This window comes from Mastigoproctus giganteus, chromosome 7 (genome assembly GCF_048544385.1).
Source record: "Mastigoproctus giganteus isolate SK-2022 chromosome 7, ASM4854438v1, whole genome shotgun sequence".
NCBI classification, from domain to species: Eukaryota; Metazoa; Arthropoda; class Arachnida; order Uropygi; family Thelyphonidae; genus Mastigoproctus; species Mastigoproctus giganteus.
The window spans coordinates 6,146,896-6,169,421 of NC_143581.1; the positions used below are offsets into that span (position 1 = coordinate 6,146,896).

Below are 22,526 nucleotides of genomic sequence, written 5' to 3' on the forward strand. Positions count from 1 at the left end.
TTAAAACATGCTTTTAGAAAAGAATTCAACTCGTTTCTCAATACCAACGAACTTTGCTAATAAGAACAATTTAAAAAGTTAAAGCCAATCTTATGATTCACTCATCACTGGGATCGCAGTACATTGATTTTATGTCGAAAAAATCAATGTACTGAAATTGAGTCGAGTCCACTCTTAGCATGGACTCCACTAGCTCTGAGGGAGTTTTCAAATTTAACCATTCTTCCATCAGGATATTTTGCAACTGCTGTATTGTAATTGGTTGAGAACTGTGAATCTGAACTACCCTTTCGAATATATCAGAGTCATTCTCAATTGGATTCAGATCTGGAGAATTAGGCGGACAGGGTTCTTGTTGGAAATCTTGAGAATGTGATGGATTGCAATCTGAATTATGATGGATGGATTCTTTCAAGAATTCATTGCAATTCAGGTAAGAATGAAGCACTGCAGAATAAAGTTAGTCAGATACGACAGAAAGATATTCATTGGAGGTAAGACCTTCTAACGTCTGTGTGAGTGGAACCAGTTCATAAAAATAGAGCACCTTCCATACCAAGATAACACCTCCAGTAGGCTGGATGTACGACTTCATGAAGTTCCACCATGCTTTCACAGTCTTGGCGTTGATGTCACCACTCAAGTCGAAGTGATTTTCCTTATAGGCACACAACTGCCAAATCCCAAATTCTTAAAACTCTGTTCCAACGTCTGGTTGGAAATGAGTCTTTCTTTGCCTAAATTGGATTTTTCGGTCATTTGATGCATCTTTTCTGACGCTTTAAATTCCTGCAGTCTCATTCTCGGATTGAGAATGAGACACACACATATGATTTACTCTTTTTTCCTCAATTGCTGCTTCTGCTAATCTTTATTTTCCATCAGTTTTGACCTTTGCTCCAACAATAACACTTTTCTTAAAATCAGAAAGATCACATGTGTTCCATAACAGGATGGAGTAAGAAGCCCCAGGAAAGCTTACAATATTTATCGGATACCAAGACTCTTGTAAGTATACCACGTGACAACTTACAAATTGCCATTTGCAAAAGGTTTTTAATATTTTGGCCAGCGAGTGTATTTTTTACCTTATAAGTGAATAAAGTCTTTTATTTCCATGGCACATAATGAGAGCTATCTTATATGTATCGCAATTAAAAATTGGACAAAGATTTATTGATTGATGATGAAAAAATCGAAAGAAATCCGATGCAGGAGTCCAAAATACATCAGTTTTGAACTTCGCCTGTGCGAGTTGGGGTTGGCGTCAAGTGTCCTTCATTACGTCATGTTCTCGTGACCATTTCGTAAGGAGTTGGTGAAATTTATTTAGGAGAAAGTCGTGAAAGTTCGTGGTACTACGCACAATTCAAAACCATTCTCCTACAATTCCGTGTAAGGGTGTACAACCAACAAGTGATCGTACACACGCGTCTCCTTCAGCGCATCGATGACGTCGTAATTCACGGAGCCGTAACAGGTCGTTTTACGATTGGACCGCCAGGGAAGGCCACAGTTGAGGGACTGAACCGGTTTCGAGTACAAGGTGTTGCCTTGGCGTGTGTAAGCGACGCGGAAGGTTCAGTAGGGGTGTTGGTACAAACGAATACCTGCGGTACGGAATAAGCGGCAGAATTGCGAAGCCCAGTTGGATTTGTTGCCGAAAGGAGGGAAGTTCTGTGGTTTTAAAAAAAGGTGCAATTTTCAGCGGCAGTCATGATGGGAGAAAGCAACGTACAGAACGCGCAGAAACAGGACACGCAAACCCCGCACTCGGGGAATGTGTCGGTGAGCATGAAGGTGGAACCTACGGCAGTCGGACAAGGATTGAGTCTAAACCCATGGCACTTCCGGACGATCCCTGGGATAATTAAACTCGTACAACTGGTAAGGAAACGGTTAATGTTATTTGATTAATGTCCCACCACCACATTCGAAACAATGTAGTGGTGGAAGTTGGGGTGATGTAATCTCTTAATTTGCAATCGTTGCAGATGACCACGATGGTTATTTGTTTTTTAATTGCTGTTTAAAGACACGATATCAACTCCTTAGCTTCTTAGAACTTTTGATGGAAGAAGTTTCTTTTTTTTTTTGCTTAAGTCATTTATTGTTTTTAATTCGCTTGTTAGATGAAAGTAGGGCGTACCCACTAATGATCTGTGGACCTAACATAAGACCATTTCAGTTGTTAATGTTTGTATTCTAAGATCTAATTACAACATTAATTCTTTTGACCTGTTTCCGATTGTATGTAGTAGCAAAAGGTCACAGAAGCGAATGTATATACGCACATTGGGATCCCGGTACAGTTGGACCCAACCTAAAAAAACAAAACGCCTTATACAGAAAAATTTTAGGGCAGCAGTAGCTGTTCTTCAAACTTTATAAGAATCTCCAACTATCTATCTCCTAGTCATATCGGATATTCTAAACAACTTCAACCCAATTTTTATGGGTCTTTTCCACAACGTGGATGAGTTAGTCTGTCTCAGATGAGGGTAGTAAGGCTTATTTCTCCCACAAACTCGGGTTTTTCATCCAACAAATAAATCTATCAAAAAAAAAAACACATGCAGATTACAGACAAGGACCTATAAGAACCAACCAACCAACTAACTAAATATCTTCTCAAAGACCAAGAAATGAAAAAAAGAAGATCAAGTCTTAATTACGTATCCGGTTTTCAAAAAAAGTTTTGAATTTAAACAACGCTAAATTTATACGTGGCCAACGCCTAATAAAAACCAAAATGTGAATGCACCTCACATTTAACCACATTCACTCAGCTGGATGTATTCACCTATAATTTTCCAGAATGAAATGAGCTTTTATTTTTATTATTTGTTGCCCGGAGAATAAAACAAACCTGTTTTGGGGGAGGGGAGAAGGGATTCAACTTTTCTACTTGCTTATTCGCAGATGTCTTACTTTCATCTGTGAAGATAGAAGCGAAGCCGAAAAATTATAGGTTTTAACGCGTTCTTGTACAACGGATACCACATTGTAGGGATGGACTTAATAGGAACCCACCCACTTCCAGCCCACGGGCGGTTTGTAAAAGAAGGCACGGATCACTGACCTCTGTGTGCATGGAAGTTCATTGCAAGGTAATTAGTGAAAGCCGCGAAGAGGACATTAATTTCGACCCTCGGTTGAGGCTTGTTAATTATGTTTTCTATGCTATCAGCCATGCATAAAAATGGGCCATCTTCGCCTAAGAGTTGGCCCTTTCTAGAAACGAAAGTTGAAGTTCTCATTGAGGCCACAAAACAAATATTAAACAAAGACGAATCGACATCAACCGAGTGGAACCATCGAATATAAGGGGGTTGCATAATGAGGGAAATCTCATGTCATAAATTAGTTTTGAACTGAACGGTGTTGAGTCAAGTCGTTAAAGGTACAAAAGATTATAAATGGCAAAAAGAGATCTCGTAAAGCGGTTCTTAATTAAAACTAGATAGTTTTGGAGACTCATATAAACAATCAACATGACGAATCACATAAACAGCAACTGTCCACTGATTTAAAAGCCATGAGGGTTCACGAACTCTTGTGGTACAATCCCACTAACAAATAGGATGGTAAGGGACGAACTCGGTTTTATTTTATTTCCTCAACTGCCAAGTTTTGTTGTACGTCTTACTGGGGGCCTGTACAGGCTACATTATTGCTGAAGTGCTCCCTACGCCATATTTCCGGAAGTAGCACGATACCTCTGTATTCTTCGGAGTAGGAAGTTGCTCTAGGAAGAGAACCTGGTGCAAAGTAAACAGATAATGAGTTTCCTGAAATGCAGTGCAGTTCTCGTTATGGGTGGATTATCTAAAAGTTGGAACTTTTTTTGCCATTATTTTTGACTTTTGTATTGCTCATATCTTTAATTTCATAATAAGATTTTTTTGAGAATAAGTGCGATGGTAAATGCTAGGAGTTAGTACTATAACTTCAGTAGTATTTTGAAAAAATCCTAACTTTATTTTTACCCCGCGGTAAGTTGGGTTAGGTCAACTTTTTGATTACATTATCAACCAACTAACCAAAGCTTTGAGGTCACTGAAAATAACTTCAGGGCTTATTTGGCCTACTGACTAAAATATTTGGAATACTGAGCTAGTAACCTTCAATAAGCAAAGCTTTACTACTACTTGTCTTGACATCAAAGTCCATAAGTTGTATACCACAATTAGATGGTGTGTTAAGGAATCTCAGTCAGAAAATCAAAATATGCAAATGTCAGTCATACGTGGACTGCTTTGAAAAATCAACTTTTGTAAATATTAATATTAATATAATTAATATTATATCAACGTATTTTCAATCCATGGCTCCTATCTCTGGAATCACTTACAACAGTGAATATTTCGCATCCATTCATTTTACTATCCCCTCTCAGAGTCTTATAGACCTCATTCAGGTTTCCTGTAAGGTGGCTTTAATAGTCCTTCCTTATACGGGTGCTCAATTGCAGATCTGAAGGTTGCGTGTCTTTGTACCCCCTTTAAGAGGCTCGATGTCTTTTTTGAGGTTCGGTCTCTAGACTGGAACGATTCTGCAAGCAAATGTTTGATAAATAATCGATAGGACACCATGGGCATTTCTTGCCGTCTATCTACGCCGCTCGAAGAGATTCATATCCACCCGTATCACTTTCCTCTTCTGCTGTTTTCAATTTTACCCCACTAGGTGTATAAGTTATTTTAAGGTTGCTGTTCCCCAAGTGGAAGTCCTTGCATTTTGCTGCATCATGTTGACCTCGTGGTAGCACAGTTGGTAGAAAAGACCTGAGTTCAAATCCCGTTGAAGATGTGAAGAATTTTTATGGGCCTTTTTCAAAACTGAGTTCATCGGTCCCAGGTGAGACCCTGGGATAACGTTAAATTTCTAACTGTGATTTGATTTCTACTATTTTTCGGACTGTTTTTGGCTAATTTTTCTTAATTTTTATATACCTAACGTCCCCCCAAAAAAGGCGTTAACTGGCTAATTCTAATTCAAAGGTGAATATCAAGTCCATGTTGTGGCTTCAGTTTTCAACAGACTAAAATGGAGCTACCTGTTTACATTTTTTGGAAACAAACTTCTTATAAACTGAATTATTTTATTTCTAGTTATCGCTCCATTGCCAGCGAAGAAGTTTCTCAAGTGGAACGTATTGCGAAAAGGACCTTGCGAATGACATCCGTCCTTTTATACTTCAACGATTTCATGTACGACATGACACACAACACACACGCTCTTTCTCTCTTTAACTGATTGCTAAAATATGAGTTTACAGTACCTTAAATAAAAAATTAAAATAGAACATAATTCTTGTATGTCTAATCATGATTTTCTCTCTAATATAAATCCAGTTATCCTTGCTTTAAAAACATCTTCATAGTTCTTTTTTTAGCACATCGTGAACAAAAATTTTAAACTTGCTGAGACAACAATTTGAAACAACAATAAGCATTGCCGAGAATAGAGTACTCAAAAATCGTTTTATTTAGCCCTACAGTTTTAAATATGATGTGTAAAACTCGAATACACCAAACCCTACACGCCATTTAGAGTCTTTTGTAGAATGAATTGTTCCTTTGGCAAAAAAATGGAGAAATCCAAAATCGCTAACATTTAAACAATCAGAACCTCATCCATCTGATCAAAGATCGCAAATATGGATTCCATCAGTGTCGATCAATTAGTGGTGAAACTGCAGCAGTTGCTCTTGACATTTCCAAGTCTTTCATTTGTGGTTACCATAAAGGCCTTCTAAAACAAGCTCTCATCTTATGGCCTGTGGACTTTGTTTTGTGATTGGGTATCCAGCTTTCTCTCTGAATGTTCGCTGCGAGTGACGTTAGACCACGCTTTGTCTTATGACTTCTCCACTAATGATTTCTCCAAGGTTCTGTTTTTCAACCAACCTTTTCCTCTTGTATATTAGTAATTTTTTCCCATTCACTAGAAATCCTATCCATAGTTTTTCTAATAGAATTTCCAGTTTTTGTCAATCTGATGAATATCTTAAACCAATCTGATGAATATCTTAAATACCAATCTCCAACTAGTTCTCCAGTGAAGAAAGGAAAGCTTAGTTAACTTCAATTCTTCGATAATTTAGTCCCTACTTATTTATCGCAAAAAAAAAAAAAAGAGTCTACTGTTGCTACGCTCATCTTCGAGGACACTCACAGTTTTAAGAGGTTACATATCAAAACCAATATAAAATAAAATAAAAAACGGATTATCTTTTTTCGCACTCAGCATTACTTCGCTTCACTTTGTACAAATCTTACTTTCGCCCTGGCAAGGAACATTATTCTCACATAAGGGGTGGAGCCCCCAAAACTTCTCACAAGTTTCTAGACTATCCAGGAGGGCAGTCAGGTTATTTAATGACCCGCATCATACAAAGTCATCCGCTCTCTGTGTTTCCAGGAGATACTTCTGTGAACACTGTTCTTACGAAGTGGCATCTGTAATTCACTCAGTCTCTTCCAAAGCAGTTCGAACACGTGATGCACGCTTTTATTGGATGTGTTTTTCGACTAATTTTCATTTGCCAGTATAACTTTAATTCTTGTTCAATCAGCAAGATAGAACTGATGGAATTGAATTGAATGAGCTGAGTGAGAATAAAGAAGCCCTTTAGGCTTCTTCATTCTGGATCACATCATATATACTTAAGGTCTTTGGAAAAATCGCTCCATATAGTTGAATAAGCGTTGAATTATATTCTATTTGTGCACAACAGCTGTTCCTTTTGATTATGATTGTAAGAGAAAGCAATTACTGCTTTTATTTTGCACACACAATACAGCTAAGACTGTAAAGAATCAACTATGATCGGTTTGATGAAAGTTCGAGGTTTTTCTGTAAAGAATGAAGAATGATTACCATTCTCTTTAATGAAAAACACGAAAACCCGTTCGAGACCGACTAACTTGGCCACACGGTGTTGGAGAGGAGCAATATTCTGTAATATTTTGATTTTTAAATTTTCTATAAATACTCTCTCTCTCTCCACTTATAAAGAAATGATCATGGATGGTGCAACGCCTTCTCGGATTAAAGTAGAACGTTGCATCCTTCCTCACCTTCCTGAGAAATTTAAGAAAAAGAATTCTCACTGAAGCATGTAAACTATTTTCAGGTAATGTCGCTTAACCGAGTCTTACTGACAAAGACATGACTTGTTTTACGTTGTTTAATGTTGCAAATGACTTAGGAGAAAAGCAAGCGACTTCTGCATTCCTCATTAATATTTGTTCCCACGATGGTTGCGATGTGGGTGAGCGGCTGAACTAAGTGGCCATCTGACTGAAAATTCCCTGCTGCGACATGCAAGAAAAATGTAGCGCCTGGCAGGGTAGAAATGACTTCTGATCTTACTGTAGCGATAAATTAACATGCTACTTGGGGGGGGGGGGTGAGAGTGTGTGGCCTGAGGGAAGTCGGGAAAGTTCGAGAAACGCAGTTTGAACACTCCTAGTTCGAGGGAATAAGCTGATGATGTACATGGGAAGACAAAAATATGGTAACACACCGTCCATCATCACTGTTTCAATAGCAGTGATGATGGACAGTGGATGATGGATATTAAGAGGTTAAAATTCACATTTTATATTATTCTGTCTGTGCACTTAGAAGAGAAAAACTATGTTATTTCATCTTGAATGGCATTATTTATTGAATTTTTTTTCAATAATAAAAATAATTTAAAATAACAATGTACTCATACTAATAAATAATAATATTATTCTTATCAGCAAAGATGGAAAGCCATCATTGTTTCTAATATATCTTAATGCAAATCATGCAATAAGCTACTTTTGTGTGGAGGGGACTTGAATTTTGCCCTAAAAGCAGTCATTTCATGAGAAATTTGCTTAATTTTATATCGATTAAATTTCTGATATTGATTAACCAGCTGCATTGATGATCTACCAGTTTAACCACTATTAATGCTCTTCTATTGGACACTTTGGACTCTTTTTGCATCCTCACCTAAATTTAAAGCCGACTTTAACTTTTATATCCTTGGTATGCCACCTGCTGCCATACCCAATGCACTTCACTCAATGGCTACTGTAGCCTTTCCAAATATTAGAATTCTGAACAATCTTGAGGCCAAGAAAGTTTCGGATTCTGACGGCAGCCACTTCTTCAAACCTGTGCTCCTAAGCTGGCTCCTGTCTTACCTCTTTATATTTTTTAATTCCACTATTGTTTTTTTCTGATTGGAAATTTGCTCATATCCAGCCAGTTCCTGAAAAGGGTGACAAATTGTTCCCATCCACTTACTGTCCAATTGTACGTTCCAAAAGTAAGGTTGAAATCCATCAACTGATCAATTCTTAAACTCTTTCAAAAAATCTGTTTGATCAATTATCTCCTTCCAATAGTGTCCATCCACTAGTGATATAAATGCTTATGTTACTCATATTTCAACAAATTCGATGGAAATTTCATGAAACTCAAGAGTTTATCTTGACACTTCAAAGGCTTTTGATCGCGTTCGGTATAAATGTCTTCTAAAAAAACTTCCATCTTATCGATTGCCGAAGAGATTTTGTAATTGAGTTTTCTTCGAATTTTCTTTCTGACCGATTATCATGAGCGATAGTAGATGGTTCTCTGTCTAACTTCTCCACTAATGCTGGTGTTCCCCAAGCTTTAGTTCTTACTCTGGCACTTTTCCTTTTTACATATTAGCCTTCATCTACTGACTGGAAACGGTTGTTAAGTTTTATTTCTTCTATTGTAAAATTATTTGGAGATTGGTATTTAAGATGATGTGAATATTCAAGAAGTTAAAGCTGTTTTTTTCAGGGCAAGGTATGTCAAACGATGTGGCATCATCAGTAAAATTATGAATAGAATTTCCAAATATCGCATATTCGTGCGCCAAAAAATTCGGGTATCTATCAGTGCGTATCTGTGTGCAAAGATGGTGAGGCGCAAACCGAGGCAACATGTGACGATAAGTTTGACAATAGCCAACGGGATTAAGTGCTCCTGTTCTCTGGTGTCACTAGTCTACTGTAACTATCTTAATAGCGGTCCAACAACCAACCAAAGGTCACGTGTGGTCGACGACCGTGGTAAATGCTGTGTCTCGTCTCGTAACACAGCAGCGACGCAACACAGTGGCCCAGCTAACCACCCAGGCAACATAGTAATTGCTAGACCAATATCCACATAGAACATGCACCTGACCGTTAGCTCGTATAGGCTATGACAGTCAACGACCGTCACGGGTACTCATGATCACTGCGAGACACATGAAATTGCACCTTGCATGGGCATGTCAGCACCAACACTGACCCATCGACATGTGAAAATTTGTTGCTTGGTCTGTTGAATCCTGTTTCCAACTCTAACATGCTGATGGGCGTATCCCCATTTGGAGAAAGCATCATGAGGCCATGGTACCTGCATGCATTGTTGGTGTTTGCCAGGTTGGAATGGTGGTTTAAGTTTTGGGAATATTTTCTTGGCATGTCCTGATTAATCAATGGCTCGTTGGGCGCCTGCCTTTCCATCTTCGCTGATAATGTTCATCCCTTCATGATGACATTGTATCCAAGCAACTCCAGCGTCTATGAACAAGACAACGTCACACTAAAAGACCTGGCAGGAATTGTCCATCTACCCATGGCCCCCAAAGTCGACCAAACTGAAACCCAATTCAGCATATTTGGAACCTACTGGAAAAGAGCATTCAATGCTACGACCATTCACCTGACAATGAGTGGACATTACTTGCAATGCACGAGTTGCACTACCACAAGTACCCAACACCTTGTGGAGCCCATGCCAAGATGTGTATGGGCTGTATTATAGGCAAAACTAGTCCTAGGATTTATTGGGTAGGTGTTGCTAATGCAAAGCCGAGTTAGTATATAAAACCACCAAAGCTGTTAGAAACTCTCATGACAATATATAATTTCAACTAAATGACATCTTTTAAATATTAAGTTGATAAATATTTATAGTTAAGTACAAATAAAGACATAATTCATCCTCTCTTATATGCTACAGATTCCATTGACAGAGATGTATACTAAAGATATTTAGGCTAAATGCGTGTTATAGGCTGAAGCAACTAAGACTTTGAGAAGTCAGTATGTCGAGTCTGTAATTACTTATATTCTCGTGTCATACCGACTAACTCTGCCACGTTGTGAAAAAAGCCCATAAAAATTCCTCGCGTCATTGAAGGGATTCGAACTCAGTTCTTTTGGTTCCAAATATCCTCAATTGGGTTTGAGATTGGTTGAGTTTGTGGGGGGGGGCATGGGAGGAGGGAGAATTCCTGCCAGGCCTTGTGGCATGGCGCCTTGTCTTGTTAATGGACACCGCAGTTGCCTGAATACACTGTTAACATGAAGGAATGAACGTGGTAGCCGACGATAGAAAAGTAGGCGTTCCCAACGAGCCATTGATTAATGGTGATCAGAACGGTATCAATTGACAATTTTCGGTGACCCCTCAATACTTTCATTAATTTCAGGAAACTTTTTTGACAAGTTGACTGATTAGTTTCAACCAAGTTCATTGTGCGCAATGGACAATTCCAGTTTCTTCCCACCATGGACCAACTATCCCCGCCACAATGTAAATTAAGAACAGAGCACTCAAATTAACAGATGACCTCACGCCACTTCCTATTACGCAGATATTCAGTTTCTGCTAAAATCTTTTCAAAAGACTGTTTTGAATTTTCGGCTTTAGCTCTACCATTCTTACAAACCACTTTGAACATGTGCTTCAAGTCAATATTAATTCAGAGTTTAACTTCAAAATTTCAGAATAAACTTTCTCCACTTGCGTATATCCTTTACTGCTGTTTTTTGCCACAATGGTCTTTCGTATGCATTTTTTAAATATTGCAACGTACAGAAATTCAAATCCAATAGCAATAAATTCTCATAGTTCCCAATACCCCATTAAGTTCTTCAAAATGTCCTCAACACCTGCTGGACTTATTTAAGAAAAAAGTGCAATGTTTCCCTATTTTTCATACAATACACAAACCAGCGAAAAATCACAATTTGTAGATACTTCAAAAGTCCATATTTTTTCCTCCAAAAATTTGAATTTTTCATCCCTTAAAATGATACAAGATTACGATATACGAAAGCCTGATGCATTTATTCCTCAGCTCACAATTGTAAACAACTTTGAAACCATGAGACAAGTTAAAACTACAAAGCTGCCACCAGAAATATAGCGATTCACCTCATCATGAACTCGCAGATGATATCATTTCCCAGGAACATTAAACAATACAAAAAGTGATGTACATGCGATGAGTTCCACCATTCAAGCATAGAGTTCGTAGCTATCTGAAGTTTCCAGTGGACTGGAACTCCTGATACCTCTCGTTCTCACTAACGTGCAGTATCTTAACCAATAATGGACCCAGAGTTTTAGATTTTCGTCATGTTGAAATCCCACCATTTGCATGCTGTATTTGAAACTAAGATTTATTTGACAAGGCAACACTTCTAGATTAGATGAACTCAACCACTTTGTCACGTGGTGGACGTTCATCACAAGGTTTTCCCCCCCTGAAACTCGAGAGAAACATGGTACCATGGCTAATTTGTATTGACTCCCCTTAACTCAAACTAATAATAAGATATATAATTATAATTTTTACAAATTTTAATCCACGGTATTTATCCACAAGTTAGTATATATATTTTTTAATTTAAAATTAATTTCCGGGCAGAGAATGACTTCCCAGTTGTGAATGGCTTCACTGCAGCAGCTGCACATAATACATATACAATTATACTTAACCCATTGGATATTAACCCACTTTGCCTACTCAATATGAGGTCATTCTGAAAACAACTGAACTCGTAATTCACTCAGGTCTTGTGGATGCTGTTGTTTGTTTTCACTTTTTGTTGAAAATAGTCAATAAGTTCTGTACGGCATTTAAATCTAGTGATATTATAGAACAATTCACGTGGCGTAGCCTTACCTCTGGTTCCAGATCATCCAGAAATATTCTGGATGATCAAGTTGATCATCCAGAATATTTCTGTAGCCATTCAACTTGGTTGGTATTTCAAGTACAGAACCCACATCAAGATAGTTAAAACATTACTAAACATCGTTGACTCACCACAAGCTTGCACACAGCGTGGATGAAATCGGTACTTGGCATCATTAGAGCATAGGCAAATTTTGATTCTTCAAATCACATCAGGCCCTCGTGGATAGCACAGTTAGAATAGCCGTCCTCCATACACACCTGATGGAAAAACACCTGCGTTTGAATCCTGTCGAAGTTGTGAGGAATTTTTTATGGACCTTTTCACAACGTGGCTGAGTTGGTTCGTCTCGGACTAGGCTAGCGAGGTTTTTTCTCCCGGAAACTCAGATTTTTCGTCCAGCAAACAGCAAATCGACCACAGAACGCAACCAATTACAAACATATTATATACGACACAATATGGCCTAAGTCGTTGATGTATCTAAAACAACATTTGGTTGTCCAATAGATCATATCACAGCTAGTGGCGTAAGTAGAGTTGATGGCGCCACTTGAAAACTGTTCTTTTGAAATTTGTGCATTTTTTAACCATAAAAAGGCGTCTGCAGTGAGGAATCCAGATTCCATGTTATGCATTCTCTTCTTAGTATACTCTCAGAAATCAGCTGTTGAGGTGCTTGGCTAACCATTTGCAACTGTTGTTTAGCTTGAAATTGTTTTCCGTTTATGAGATAATCATTACAGATCATCTTAGTACAGACTTTTATGACCACAATTATGCTGAATTCTAGTACATTTTGACTCACACCATTCTACAAAAACTCATATTACTGTTCTTTATAAAACATCAACCAAGTACCAGCAAATTATGATACTTCTTTAACAGGATGCCCTTTAGATATACCAAGTATGATCACTCCTTTTTACCATTCACTAACATCATCTTTATCAGTGACCTTTATCAGACAATAAATTAGACAGATTCCTAAAATGTGCATCCATTTAAATTATAGTAATTGGGTAACAATAACATTAACGCTATTAACCACTAATTAACAGTGGTTACTGCTACCTAGCTAATAGCATTTTATACAACTAGTTTACTTTTACATAATTAATAATAATTTAAAATTTTCACATTTAAAACAAAATGGAACACAGATTTCAAATCCAACAAAACCACAATTACCTTAAACGAATGAAAATTTTTCGAATGCAACCAAGTGTTGCATTCGAAAACAACCAAGTGTTGCATTCGAAAACAACCAAGTGTTGCAAGTGTTGTCTTGGTGTGAGATAACTTTTTATGGCAGCCCAGTTATAAACAACACATTTTATGTTATATACTGGTGTGCAAAATTTAAGGACCAGTCAGGTTTTTACCTGTAGCTTCTCATAGGAGTGGCCTTGGTATGGGAAAAGCATACCAACGGAACCTCGTGAGGTACAAAAATGATGAAGGAAACAACACCGGAAACAAAACGTACAGGGGGATTTTATTCAAAAATGGCAACATTGCACTGGCAGCCATGATATAGATGCATCACTGCCAAAGATGGAACAAAGAGAAGAGGTAGTCCTCAGTAGAAGATATGGCCACGCCTAATGTCGATGTACCGCCTGTCCATGCTTAGAACAATGTTGTTGATAAGTTCTTGCGGTAACATCGTCCATTCCTCTGTCAGTGCCATCTTCAGTTGGTGAACATTTTCTGGTGGGTGTGTACGTGTCGCTAGGCGTCTCCCCAGAGCGTCCCATATGTGTTCGATGGGATTTAGATCGGTGGAACGGGCAGGCCAATCCACATCAACAGCTGCAGTGCGATGGAGTGTGGTTTTATCATCCATAAACAGGAACTCGGGGCCAATGGTACCTCGGAACAGACGCACATGGGGAAGGATTACGTCAGTACCGTAGCGTGCACTGGTTACAGTACCGCCTTCCGGTATCTGGAGTTGTGTACGTCCATCCAAGATAACGCCTCCCGAGAGGAGAACACCATATCGAACCCTTTGAGTGATGTTTGCGGGGTGATACCGTGTGCCAGCCTCCGGCCGAAATCCCTGCTGAGACTGAATCTACTGTCATCAGTAAAGAGTACCTTAAGTAAAGATTTTGTGGTTGTAACCTTTAGAAATGGTGTTGGTCGTTAAGTTTTGCACACCAGTGTAGTATTAGCTGAGTGTAAGAAAGTGTGAAAATTTACAGCTGAGTGTAGGAAAGTGTACTGTGAAGTAAGAAAAGACATTGTATTTTATTGTCACTAGATAAAATTTGATTAGAAGGATATACAGAGGTATTATCTAACTCTAAAATGGTTTTCATGTTTTCATTTCCATTTTGAATGATTTTAGTTCTTTTACAAAGTGACTGTAAGGTTTGGGTTTTTAGAACTGTGAAGTAAGAAAAGACATTGTATTTTCATTGTCACTAGATAAAATTTGATTAGAAGGATATACAGAGGTATTATCTAACTCTAAAATGGTCTTCATGTTTTCATTTCCATTTTGAATGATTTTAGTTCTTTTACAAAGTGATTGTAAGGTTTGGGTTTTTAGAAGCATCAGCGACTCAGGCCATATTGCTCCGTAATACTGTCTGTAAATTGCGTATTTTCTGTGATTGATTTTCTGCTGGTTGGATGAAAAATCCGAGTTTCCGGGAGGAAAAAACCATGCTGCCGTTTCTTGAGACGGACTAACTCAACTACGTTTTGAAAAAGGCCCATAAATATTACTCACGTTATCAACGGGACTTGAACTCAGGTATTTTCCACCCGGTGTGGGGAGGACAGCAATTCAACTGTCCTACCCACGAGGGCAACTGTAAAGTGAAGCCATTCTGGCAGAGGTTGTGAACTTATCCAATTTTTTCCGATCTGCAGTACTAAAATACATACATAAAATTGTTGCATACATAAGCATTAAGATTAATAAAGGTATATGATGCAAGAAAGCAAGCTTATATAGCCTGAACAAAAAAAAATTCCAATTTCACCCATCCATTCGCTTCAAACATTTGTCCAGTTCTTCCTTAAATTTATTTAAGCTATCAACTTCCACAACGACAGATGGAAGTTTGTTCCAGCAACCAACTACCCACTGACTAAAGGCAAATTTCCGCACATCTATTCTACAACTGTCTTTCCTCAATTTGGTTTTTGTCACCGCGTAATGTGAACAAGAAGTAGAATCCCATCAGCATTAATGGGATCCAAATTCAGACTTAAACACCTCAATCAGATCACCTCACAGGTGCCTAGTCTCCAGACAAGGAAATATAAATACTTAAGCTTTTCTTGCTAAGAGCAACCCTTTGTACTCCTCGCCAATCTTGTTGCCCTTCTCTGTAATCGTTCAAGCAGCTCTACATCCTTCTTAAAATGAGGCTTCCAGACCTGTATGCAATACTCAAGGTGTGGCATGACCACTGCCTTATCCCTGCTAGAAAAATTCCTGTGTATCATTGACAAGACACCATGAGCTGCCCTGGCAGCCTGTCTGCACTTCCCAGAATACTTCATATTTTTTTCATAAAAGACTGAGCAGTCAAAATTTCAAGAAAAAAATCCAATTTTCTCCATTTTACATAAATAAAATTGGTTTCATACATTTCCATAAAATAAGTGTAGCCAAAATTAAAGAAAAGTGCGAGTTAGTAAATAACAATTTAGAATTACTTCAAAATAAATTTTAATCACCAGAAAGTAGCTTTCTATAAAAAGTTTCATTACACACAAAACATGACATACAACTTCCTGAAGTAGATAAAATTATAAATTATTAAACACTTCTTTAATTAAGAGGAAAGTAAATCTACCGAAAATAATATACGCACTAAATAAACATAAAATCAAATTAAAGTCGATCGTTTCCATGGCACATTAAAATAGTGTTCAACTTTACCCTTTACCCCACACTAGACCCAAGTGGCATTCCTGGATACTGCAACTAGTTATTACCACATTGGAAATTAAGAATTTTTAAGTGAGCAACAACATACCGCACATACTATACTCCAAAATTAGGCCTACTTTTAGGAAAATATGAGGTACGTGACCAGCGCCACCTGGACCGCCTACAGCGTAATGTGTTCGTGGGTGAAAACATCGGTTATTCTCATTGGTCAAGAACTTCGTAGTGCTTTTGCTCAGGTCTGTGACCCACGAAAAACAACTTTGCCGCGTGTGCCCTTTCGTGCTCCTCGAAGGTCATGCAAGGCAAAACGAGGGGGACTAAAGAAAATGGAGTTATGGTACACAGTTCAGTAGGTGCTTCAGTTTCTACAGTAGGTGGCACTTCATTCCAAAGACAATAAACCTCTCTGGCAGTTCCTTATATTAATCGATAAAATTATAATAGGCTTTGATAGCATTTCCTTTTTTTTAAATTTTAAATATCATATAAATACTAATTTCTTTAAATAGTAATTAAAAAATAAATTGTAATTTCTAATTCTAAATTCGAATTTCTGCTTAGTAAGGGTTATTCTTTTCTTAAAGGATAATTTGCTTTAAAAAATAATAATAATAATAATTCCCGTTTTGTAAACAAGTTTTGTGAAACCAGTCTAAAATGAAGATTATTATTTGTATCCTTCCGTGTTTGTACAGTGGGAAAACAAAGTTCTTTCCCAAAGGAGGGAGTGATAGGGAGTTCCCAGATGTCCGGTTTTGAACCAGATAGGCCGGTATATGAATTCTCTCTTTAATGAACAAAAATTTAAATGATTTTTTAAATTTCTATGAATATAAGAAAGTTAAATTATTAGTTGTAGGTTATTATTTTAAAATAAGAAAAAAAAAACTGCCATATTAGGCCACCCGAGAATTACCTCTTCTACGATGTATATTATGTTTAGAATTGCATTTGTCCTCTGGGCGGTTTGTCTGTTTTGCTGGATGAAAAACCTGAATCACTGGGACTCTGGTCTCAACGCCTTTACAGAGTTTTCTCTTTTTTTAACTTTCTTTGCGCCAAACTTTTCTCGCGTGTATCCGGTATACTTATTTAAACCATACAGAAAGCCAATTACTTCTTCAAATGCATTAAACCGGAAGTTGCAGCTACACAACTTCGGACGCTGCGGATATGACAAACCGATTCCTGTTCAGTTTTTCTGTGGAGGTCACGTGGCAACTCTAGATAAACATCACGCTTCAAATCTAACCGTTGACGACTATGAGGCTTTAGTAAATGCCTTTTCATTGGACCATAGTTAGTAGGTAGAAGTACCGATTACTGTAATAAAAAATTGATTCTGGGAATTGGATAATCCATTTATTCAAATTACTGTTTATTAGTATAATTAGTAGTAGTAATTTAAAATGATGCAAGAAGTAGGTTATACACAGCATCAGCCAAAAATAAAGTATATATATATATACCCATATCAATTATCCACCCACTGTAATAATTTTTCTAATAATCCCTCCTTAAATTTATCCAAACTACTCCACTTCCAGAGATTAATTGATTATTGGATTCAATTACTCTATGGCTGAAGGAAAACATTCCACACATCTACCCCATAACCATCATGCCTCACTTTGAGTTTATGAGAGAATGAACTATGCTACCCTCACCTGAGATAGACTAACTCGGCCACGTTGTGAAAGAGGCCCAAAAAAATTCCTCCTGTCATCGAGCTCAGGTGTTTTTCACGAGCTGTGTGGATGACAGCGGTTTTACCAACTGTGCTACCCACGAGTACGTGTAGTCTGAGCAAGAGAACGATGACATCAACGTTTTGAATCTAATTCAGCCGTTAAACACATCAGCGATATCTCTTCATAGGTGCCTAGTTTCCAGACCTTGCAATTTACTTGGTAAAAGTATGCATTCCAACAGATTTATATCCTTCCTAAAATGAGGTTTCCAGACCTGTATGCAATACTCACGATGCGACTTAACCATTTCCTTATTTCAATGGAATAATCGCGTCCTTGTCAATTCTGGTAAAATTCTTTTATATGATTGGCAAAACTTCTCTGGTACATGTCTTCAAATCAATATTATGGGTTTATTTTCTACCAATATAAGTGCATACATACTGTTTTCTAGGTCCAAGGTAATTTGCAACAACACGAAGTTTCTTGTTTTTAATTTGTTTGTTTACAGTTCTGATTTCTGAACTTATTGAAAACTGCTGTCGCATGAAAAATAACTACACGGCAACACGCCAGTATAAGGAGAAAAAGGGAACTAACAAGGTCAGATGAGCGTATTCGATGTCATAAAACGAACGCATTCTTTCTTTCTTACAATGCAAGTTTGATTTTCAGAATGCAGGCCCGATGACAGATATCATATCGTAAAAAGGTCAATTTATAGAATATATATGCAATCAGTGATCACTGATGAATCCCCCATCCTTAATGGACTATACAGCTACCCTCACAGTATTAAAAGCCAAAAAACTTCCTACGGTAGTGCATTGGTAATTAGCATCTGCTTGGGCAAGTCGAAGTGATAAATTAACAGTTACGGGACGTAGTAAATATATCAAGGAGTTTCAAAAGGGCATGATTGTGGAAGCTCGTGAGTTGTGTGCATCCATATCTGAAAGGGCACGCCTTGTCGGTTGCTCACGACCTACTATGATTAGGGTGTACGAAGAATGGTTAGAACGAGTCAGACCACCTCCCACCGACAGAACTGCAAAAGATTACGTAAGGTGAATGTTCATTGTGAGAGAAGCGTGGAGCATCAGCCACTATGGCCATCTCTGTGTATATTTCTATAAACTGTGCGTGTTCTAAGGTCAATTTTCTGTTTGCTGGATAAAAGTCCAGTCTCTCTCTCGAAAAAAAGCCATGTTACATTCTGAGACCGATTAACTCGGCCACGTTGTGAAAAAGGCCCATAGATAAAGTTTATCTTTAGGATGATATGAAATATTCATTTATTTATTCAGTTTATTTTATTTTTTTATATCCTCCCCCTGAACAGCCTGCAAGCTAGAAGGGTGCAAAAAGAGTACTTACAAAAATAGTTACAATAATATACACAATGACAGTATTGATCTACAGAAAAATTTTCAATTGTTATTTGATATTTACATAAATATAAGGAATTAGATAAACTGGGCTTTAGATAGGAGACTTCACTGGTTCCTCGGATCAAGTGAAAATACACAAGTGATACTTTCTTACTAGACATCTCCAAAGGGTTTAGGTGTGGCTCACTCAAGGCTGCTATAAAGATTCTCCCGGATTGATTTTGTTTGTCTTATTTTCGTTACTTTGAAAAGGTCAAATTCAAGTTCATTAAAATATTTTAAGGTATTTGCTGGAAACATTTTTCAGGCAGGAAAGGTTGTGGAGTTTCATTCTTAAGGGAAACTAAGAATTCGGTCTTCTTCTATGACGGGTCTGGGACCTGTGACAATTTGATATATGTTGGGAGCGTCAACTCTTCTGGTCAATAACTTCGATAGAGATGATATTTGTAGGACGAGGAACTTCCAAGGTGTCATGTCGAGGTTGGCGTGTAATGCCATCGTGGATATAATGAACTGCAGATCGTATGCGGTTTAGCCATCTTAAAATTCAATATTCAATGCCGAATTTCTTTCTTTTTTTTTTTTTTTTTTTTTTTGGCATGCCGGTGCAGAGGACCAGATCTCGGAAGCATAAAAAGGGATGGGTGTGAAACATTTTGTAATATATTGGAATATTAGAGACACATTGTGTCAACTTGTTAGTTCCTGTCGGATTGCCAAAAATGTCGCATATGTTTTGTTTCTAGTTTGGCGGAAATGATCCTGAAATGTGAGGTTCTCGTCCCAGATAAGGCCCAGGTGCGTGTTGATATTGTTGATCGCTTCCTTTGGGCCACATGAGATGATTAATTTACTCGATTTTATTTTATTTTTATTTTTTATTCTATTTTATTAATAACAAGATACACAACAGGTAGCCATTAACAGTGTCTCTGAGATCAGAACAATAAACATAATAACAATAATATGAAATCCAACAGGAAGATAGACATTGATATAAATTCAAACATTAAAATCATATGTACAAAAGAGGATTGCATTAAGTTAAGTTACCGGTAAAACAAGTAATAATTAATCAGTTAGAGAATAGAAAAATAATAAAACACATAATAATAATAAACTACAATAATTAAATGAGAGCTAGTCATTTGAAGTGAAGACGCAAACTTGTGGATGGAGTTCATCAGTGACTGGGAGTTGTCAAAGAAGTCAATGATAGAGTCATTTGCTGATTTGCTGATTCTGTTCAGTGGACTGAACTTCATAAAGTCCGTGGTGGAAGAGTCAAGGCGAAACGGTGTAAGATTCCTAACTTGTCTACAAGGAGCATTGAAGTTGATTTTGCTAAGGATATCAGATGCTTCATAAGTTCCAGTGATTACTTTGGCTAGAAGGGTGATGTCAGCAGTAACTCTTCTGGTGCATAGAGACCTCAGATGAAAGTAATCACATAGCGATTCATAATACACTGAATGATAGAATATAGGATTGCGGTACGTAAGGTAACGGACAAAATGTTTTTGGACTGCTTCAATTTTGTGGTTAAAGTCTTTGTGTGAGGATTCCAGATGGGTGAACTGAATTCAAGGATTGGCAGAACAATAGTTTTATAATGGATAATCGCATATCTGTAGTTTTTGAACTTGTATGTGTTCCGTTTGATGAATCCCACTGTTTTGAATGCTTTGCTGGTGATTTTAAGGACATGGGCATCGAATTTAGCACTGCTGGAGAAGAGAATCCCCAAGTCGTTAACTTGGTCACACCTTTCGATGATCACAGAGTTAATACTGTACTCCGTATTTATTAGTTGTGGAGATCTGCGGATGAGAAAGAGATTACTTTGCACTTCGAGGGGTTAGCAGACAAGCCATTCAGAGATAGCCACAGAGAGAATTTATTGAGAGCACATTGAAGCTGTTGAGAATCGGTAATCTCCTTCACTGCTGAGTAGATCTTAAGATCATCTGCATAGAGAGCAACTTGAACATTGAAGGTGTAGATGAATGAAGGAAGATCATTTACGAAAACAATGAAAAGAAGGGGACCTAAGGGGGAGCCTTGTGGTACTCCACTTAGTGGTATAAAACAGTCTGAGTTCACTTGATTGATGATAACGCTCAAGGAACGATGCGTAATATAGCTGCGTAGCCATGAGAGCAAAGAGTTATGGGTACCATATAGCTTAAGCTTTTCCAGAAGTTGTTCGTGCGGGACTTTATCAAATGCCTTAGATATGTCTGTATAGACTGCATCAACTTGTAGGTGGTTATTGCCAGAAAGGAAGTAAATTTGTGACTACTGACTTGCCACTGCAGAAACTATGTTGATTCTGATCTATGAAATGCTTCAAGAATTCGAAGATATGTTAGGGTACTGCTGTGTCGAAGAGTTTAGCCAGGCTGTTTTGCAAGGTTATAGGTCTGTAACCAGTTACATCATTTTTATCACCTTTTTTGAAAATAGGAACTATATTGACCTGCTTAAAGTGCTTAGGATACTTCCCCAGCCTGAGAGACAAGTTGAAGATCCGAAGTACGAGGGGTTTTAAGGTAGCGACAGCCATTTTCCAAAATAAGCCTGGAATGTCATCTGGGCCTCTAGTAAAGTCATTTGTCATGCTTTTTAATGCCGAATTTAAATCTTCATCAGTGATAAAGAGGTTAATGAGCATGTCATCTTTAACAGGCGTGAAGTCAGGAAATGAGGCAGGTCTTAATGTATCATTTGTTTGAATTCTGGAAAAATGTTTGGCAAACTCCTGAGCAATAGTGAATTCGTCCGATAAGAGAATTCCATCTGCGTTATGGAGTTGTAACTTTCTACTTGTTCTATTCTTGTGCTTCATGTATTTCCAGAATGGTTTGATATCTCTGCGAGTAAGCAGACTATCCTGAACTGACTCTGTATACATATTGTAAGAGTTTAATACGAGCGTTTTCACTTCTTTGCGAAGTTGGCTAAATATTTCGTAGTATTGACTGTCACCTGATTGCTTATACTTGTTTCTATAGAATTCTTAGGATTTAATTTTATGTATTAGTTCGCTGTTATACCAGTGTGCGGTCAGATGGGATTGAGGAACAATATCAGATATAACTGAGTGGACACAGTTGATTAGGTTGCTGGTGAGCACATCGATGTCATCCATAGCGTCAGAGAGCTGCTTGTCTACGTTGCTGAGAGCTAGGTTGAGCAGAGGCCAGTCAGCCATTCTGAAATTGAATCGAGGAGTACGGGAGCTGCATTTGAAGTTATGAGAAGTCACAGTAATGTCAAACGTAATTGGCGAATGATCCGAGTGAAATATAGGGTTGTCATTGTGAACATCTATATGAGTAGAGGAGAATATTAGGTCAAGGTAGCATTTTCTCTGGTTGGAAAATTGCAAATTTGTTCAAGACCATAGCTGTGAAACATATTGAAGAGAGCCCTAGTCTGCAGTGATGGAGAAGAAGATCCTAAATTGGCCAGTTGACAGTTAAAGTCACCCAAAACCATTGCTATGTCGGCAGATTGAATT

At 37.8% G+C, this 22,526-nt stretch overlaps 1 protein-coding gene across 1 annotated transcript in view; it reads left to right on the forward strand.

Annotated features, from left to right (window-relative positions):
- Positions 1 to 1,501: 1,501 nt before the first annotated feature.
- Positions 1,502 to 22,526, forward strand: part of LOC150082456 (MARVEL domain-containing protein 1-like) — a 47,122-nt gene continuing 26,097 nt past the window's right edge. The window contains exon 1 of the mRNA XM_090377512.1: positions 1,502 to 1,887. Within this exon, the coding sequence (XP_090233638.1) occupies positions 1,717 to 1,887 (171 nt within the window). The 5' untranslated portion in view covers positions 1,502 to 1,716. The remainder of the gene's footprint in view (positions 1,888 to 22,526) is intronic.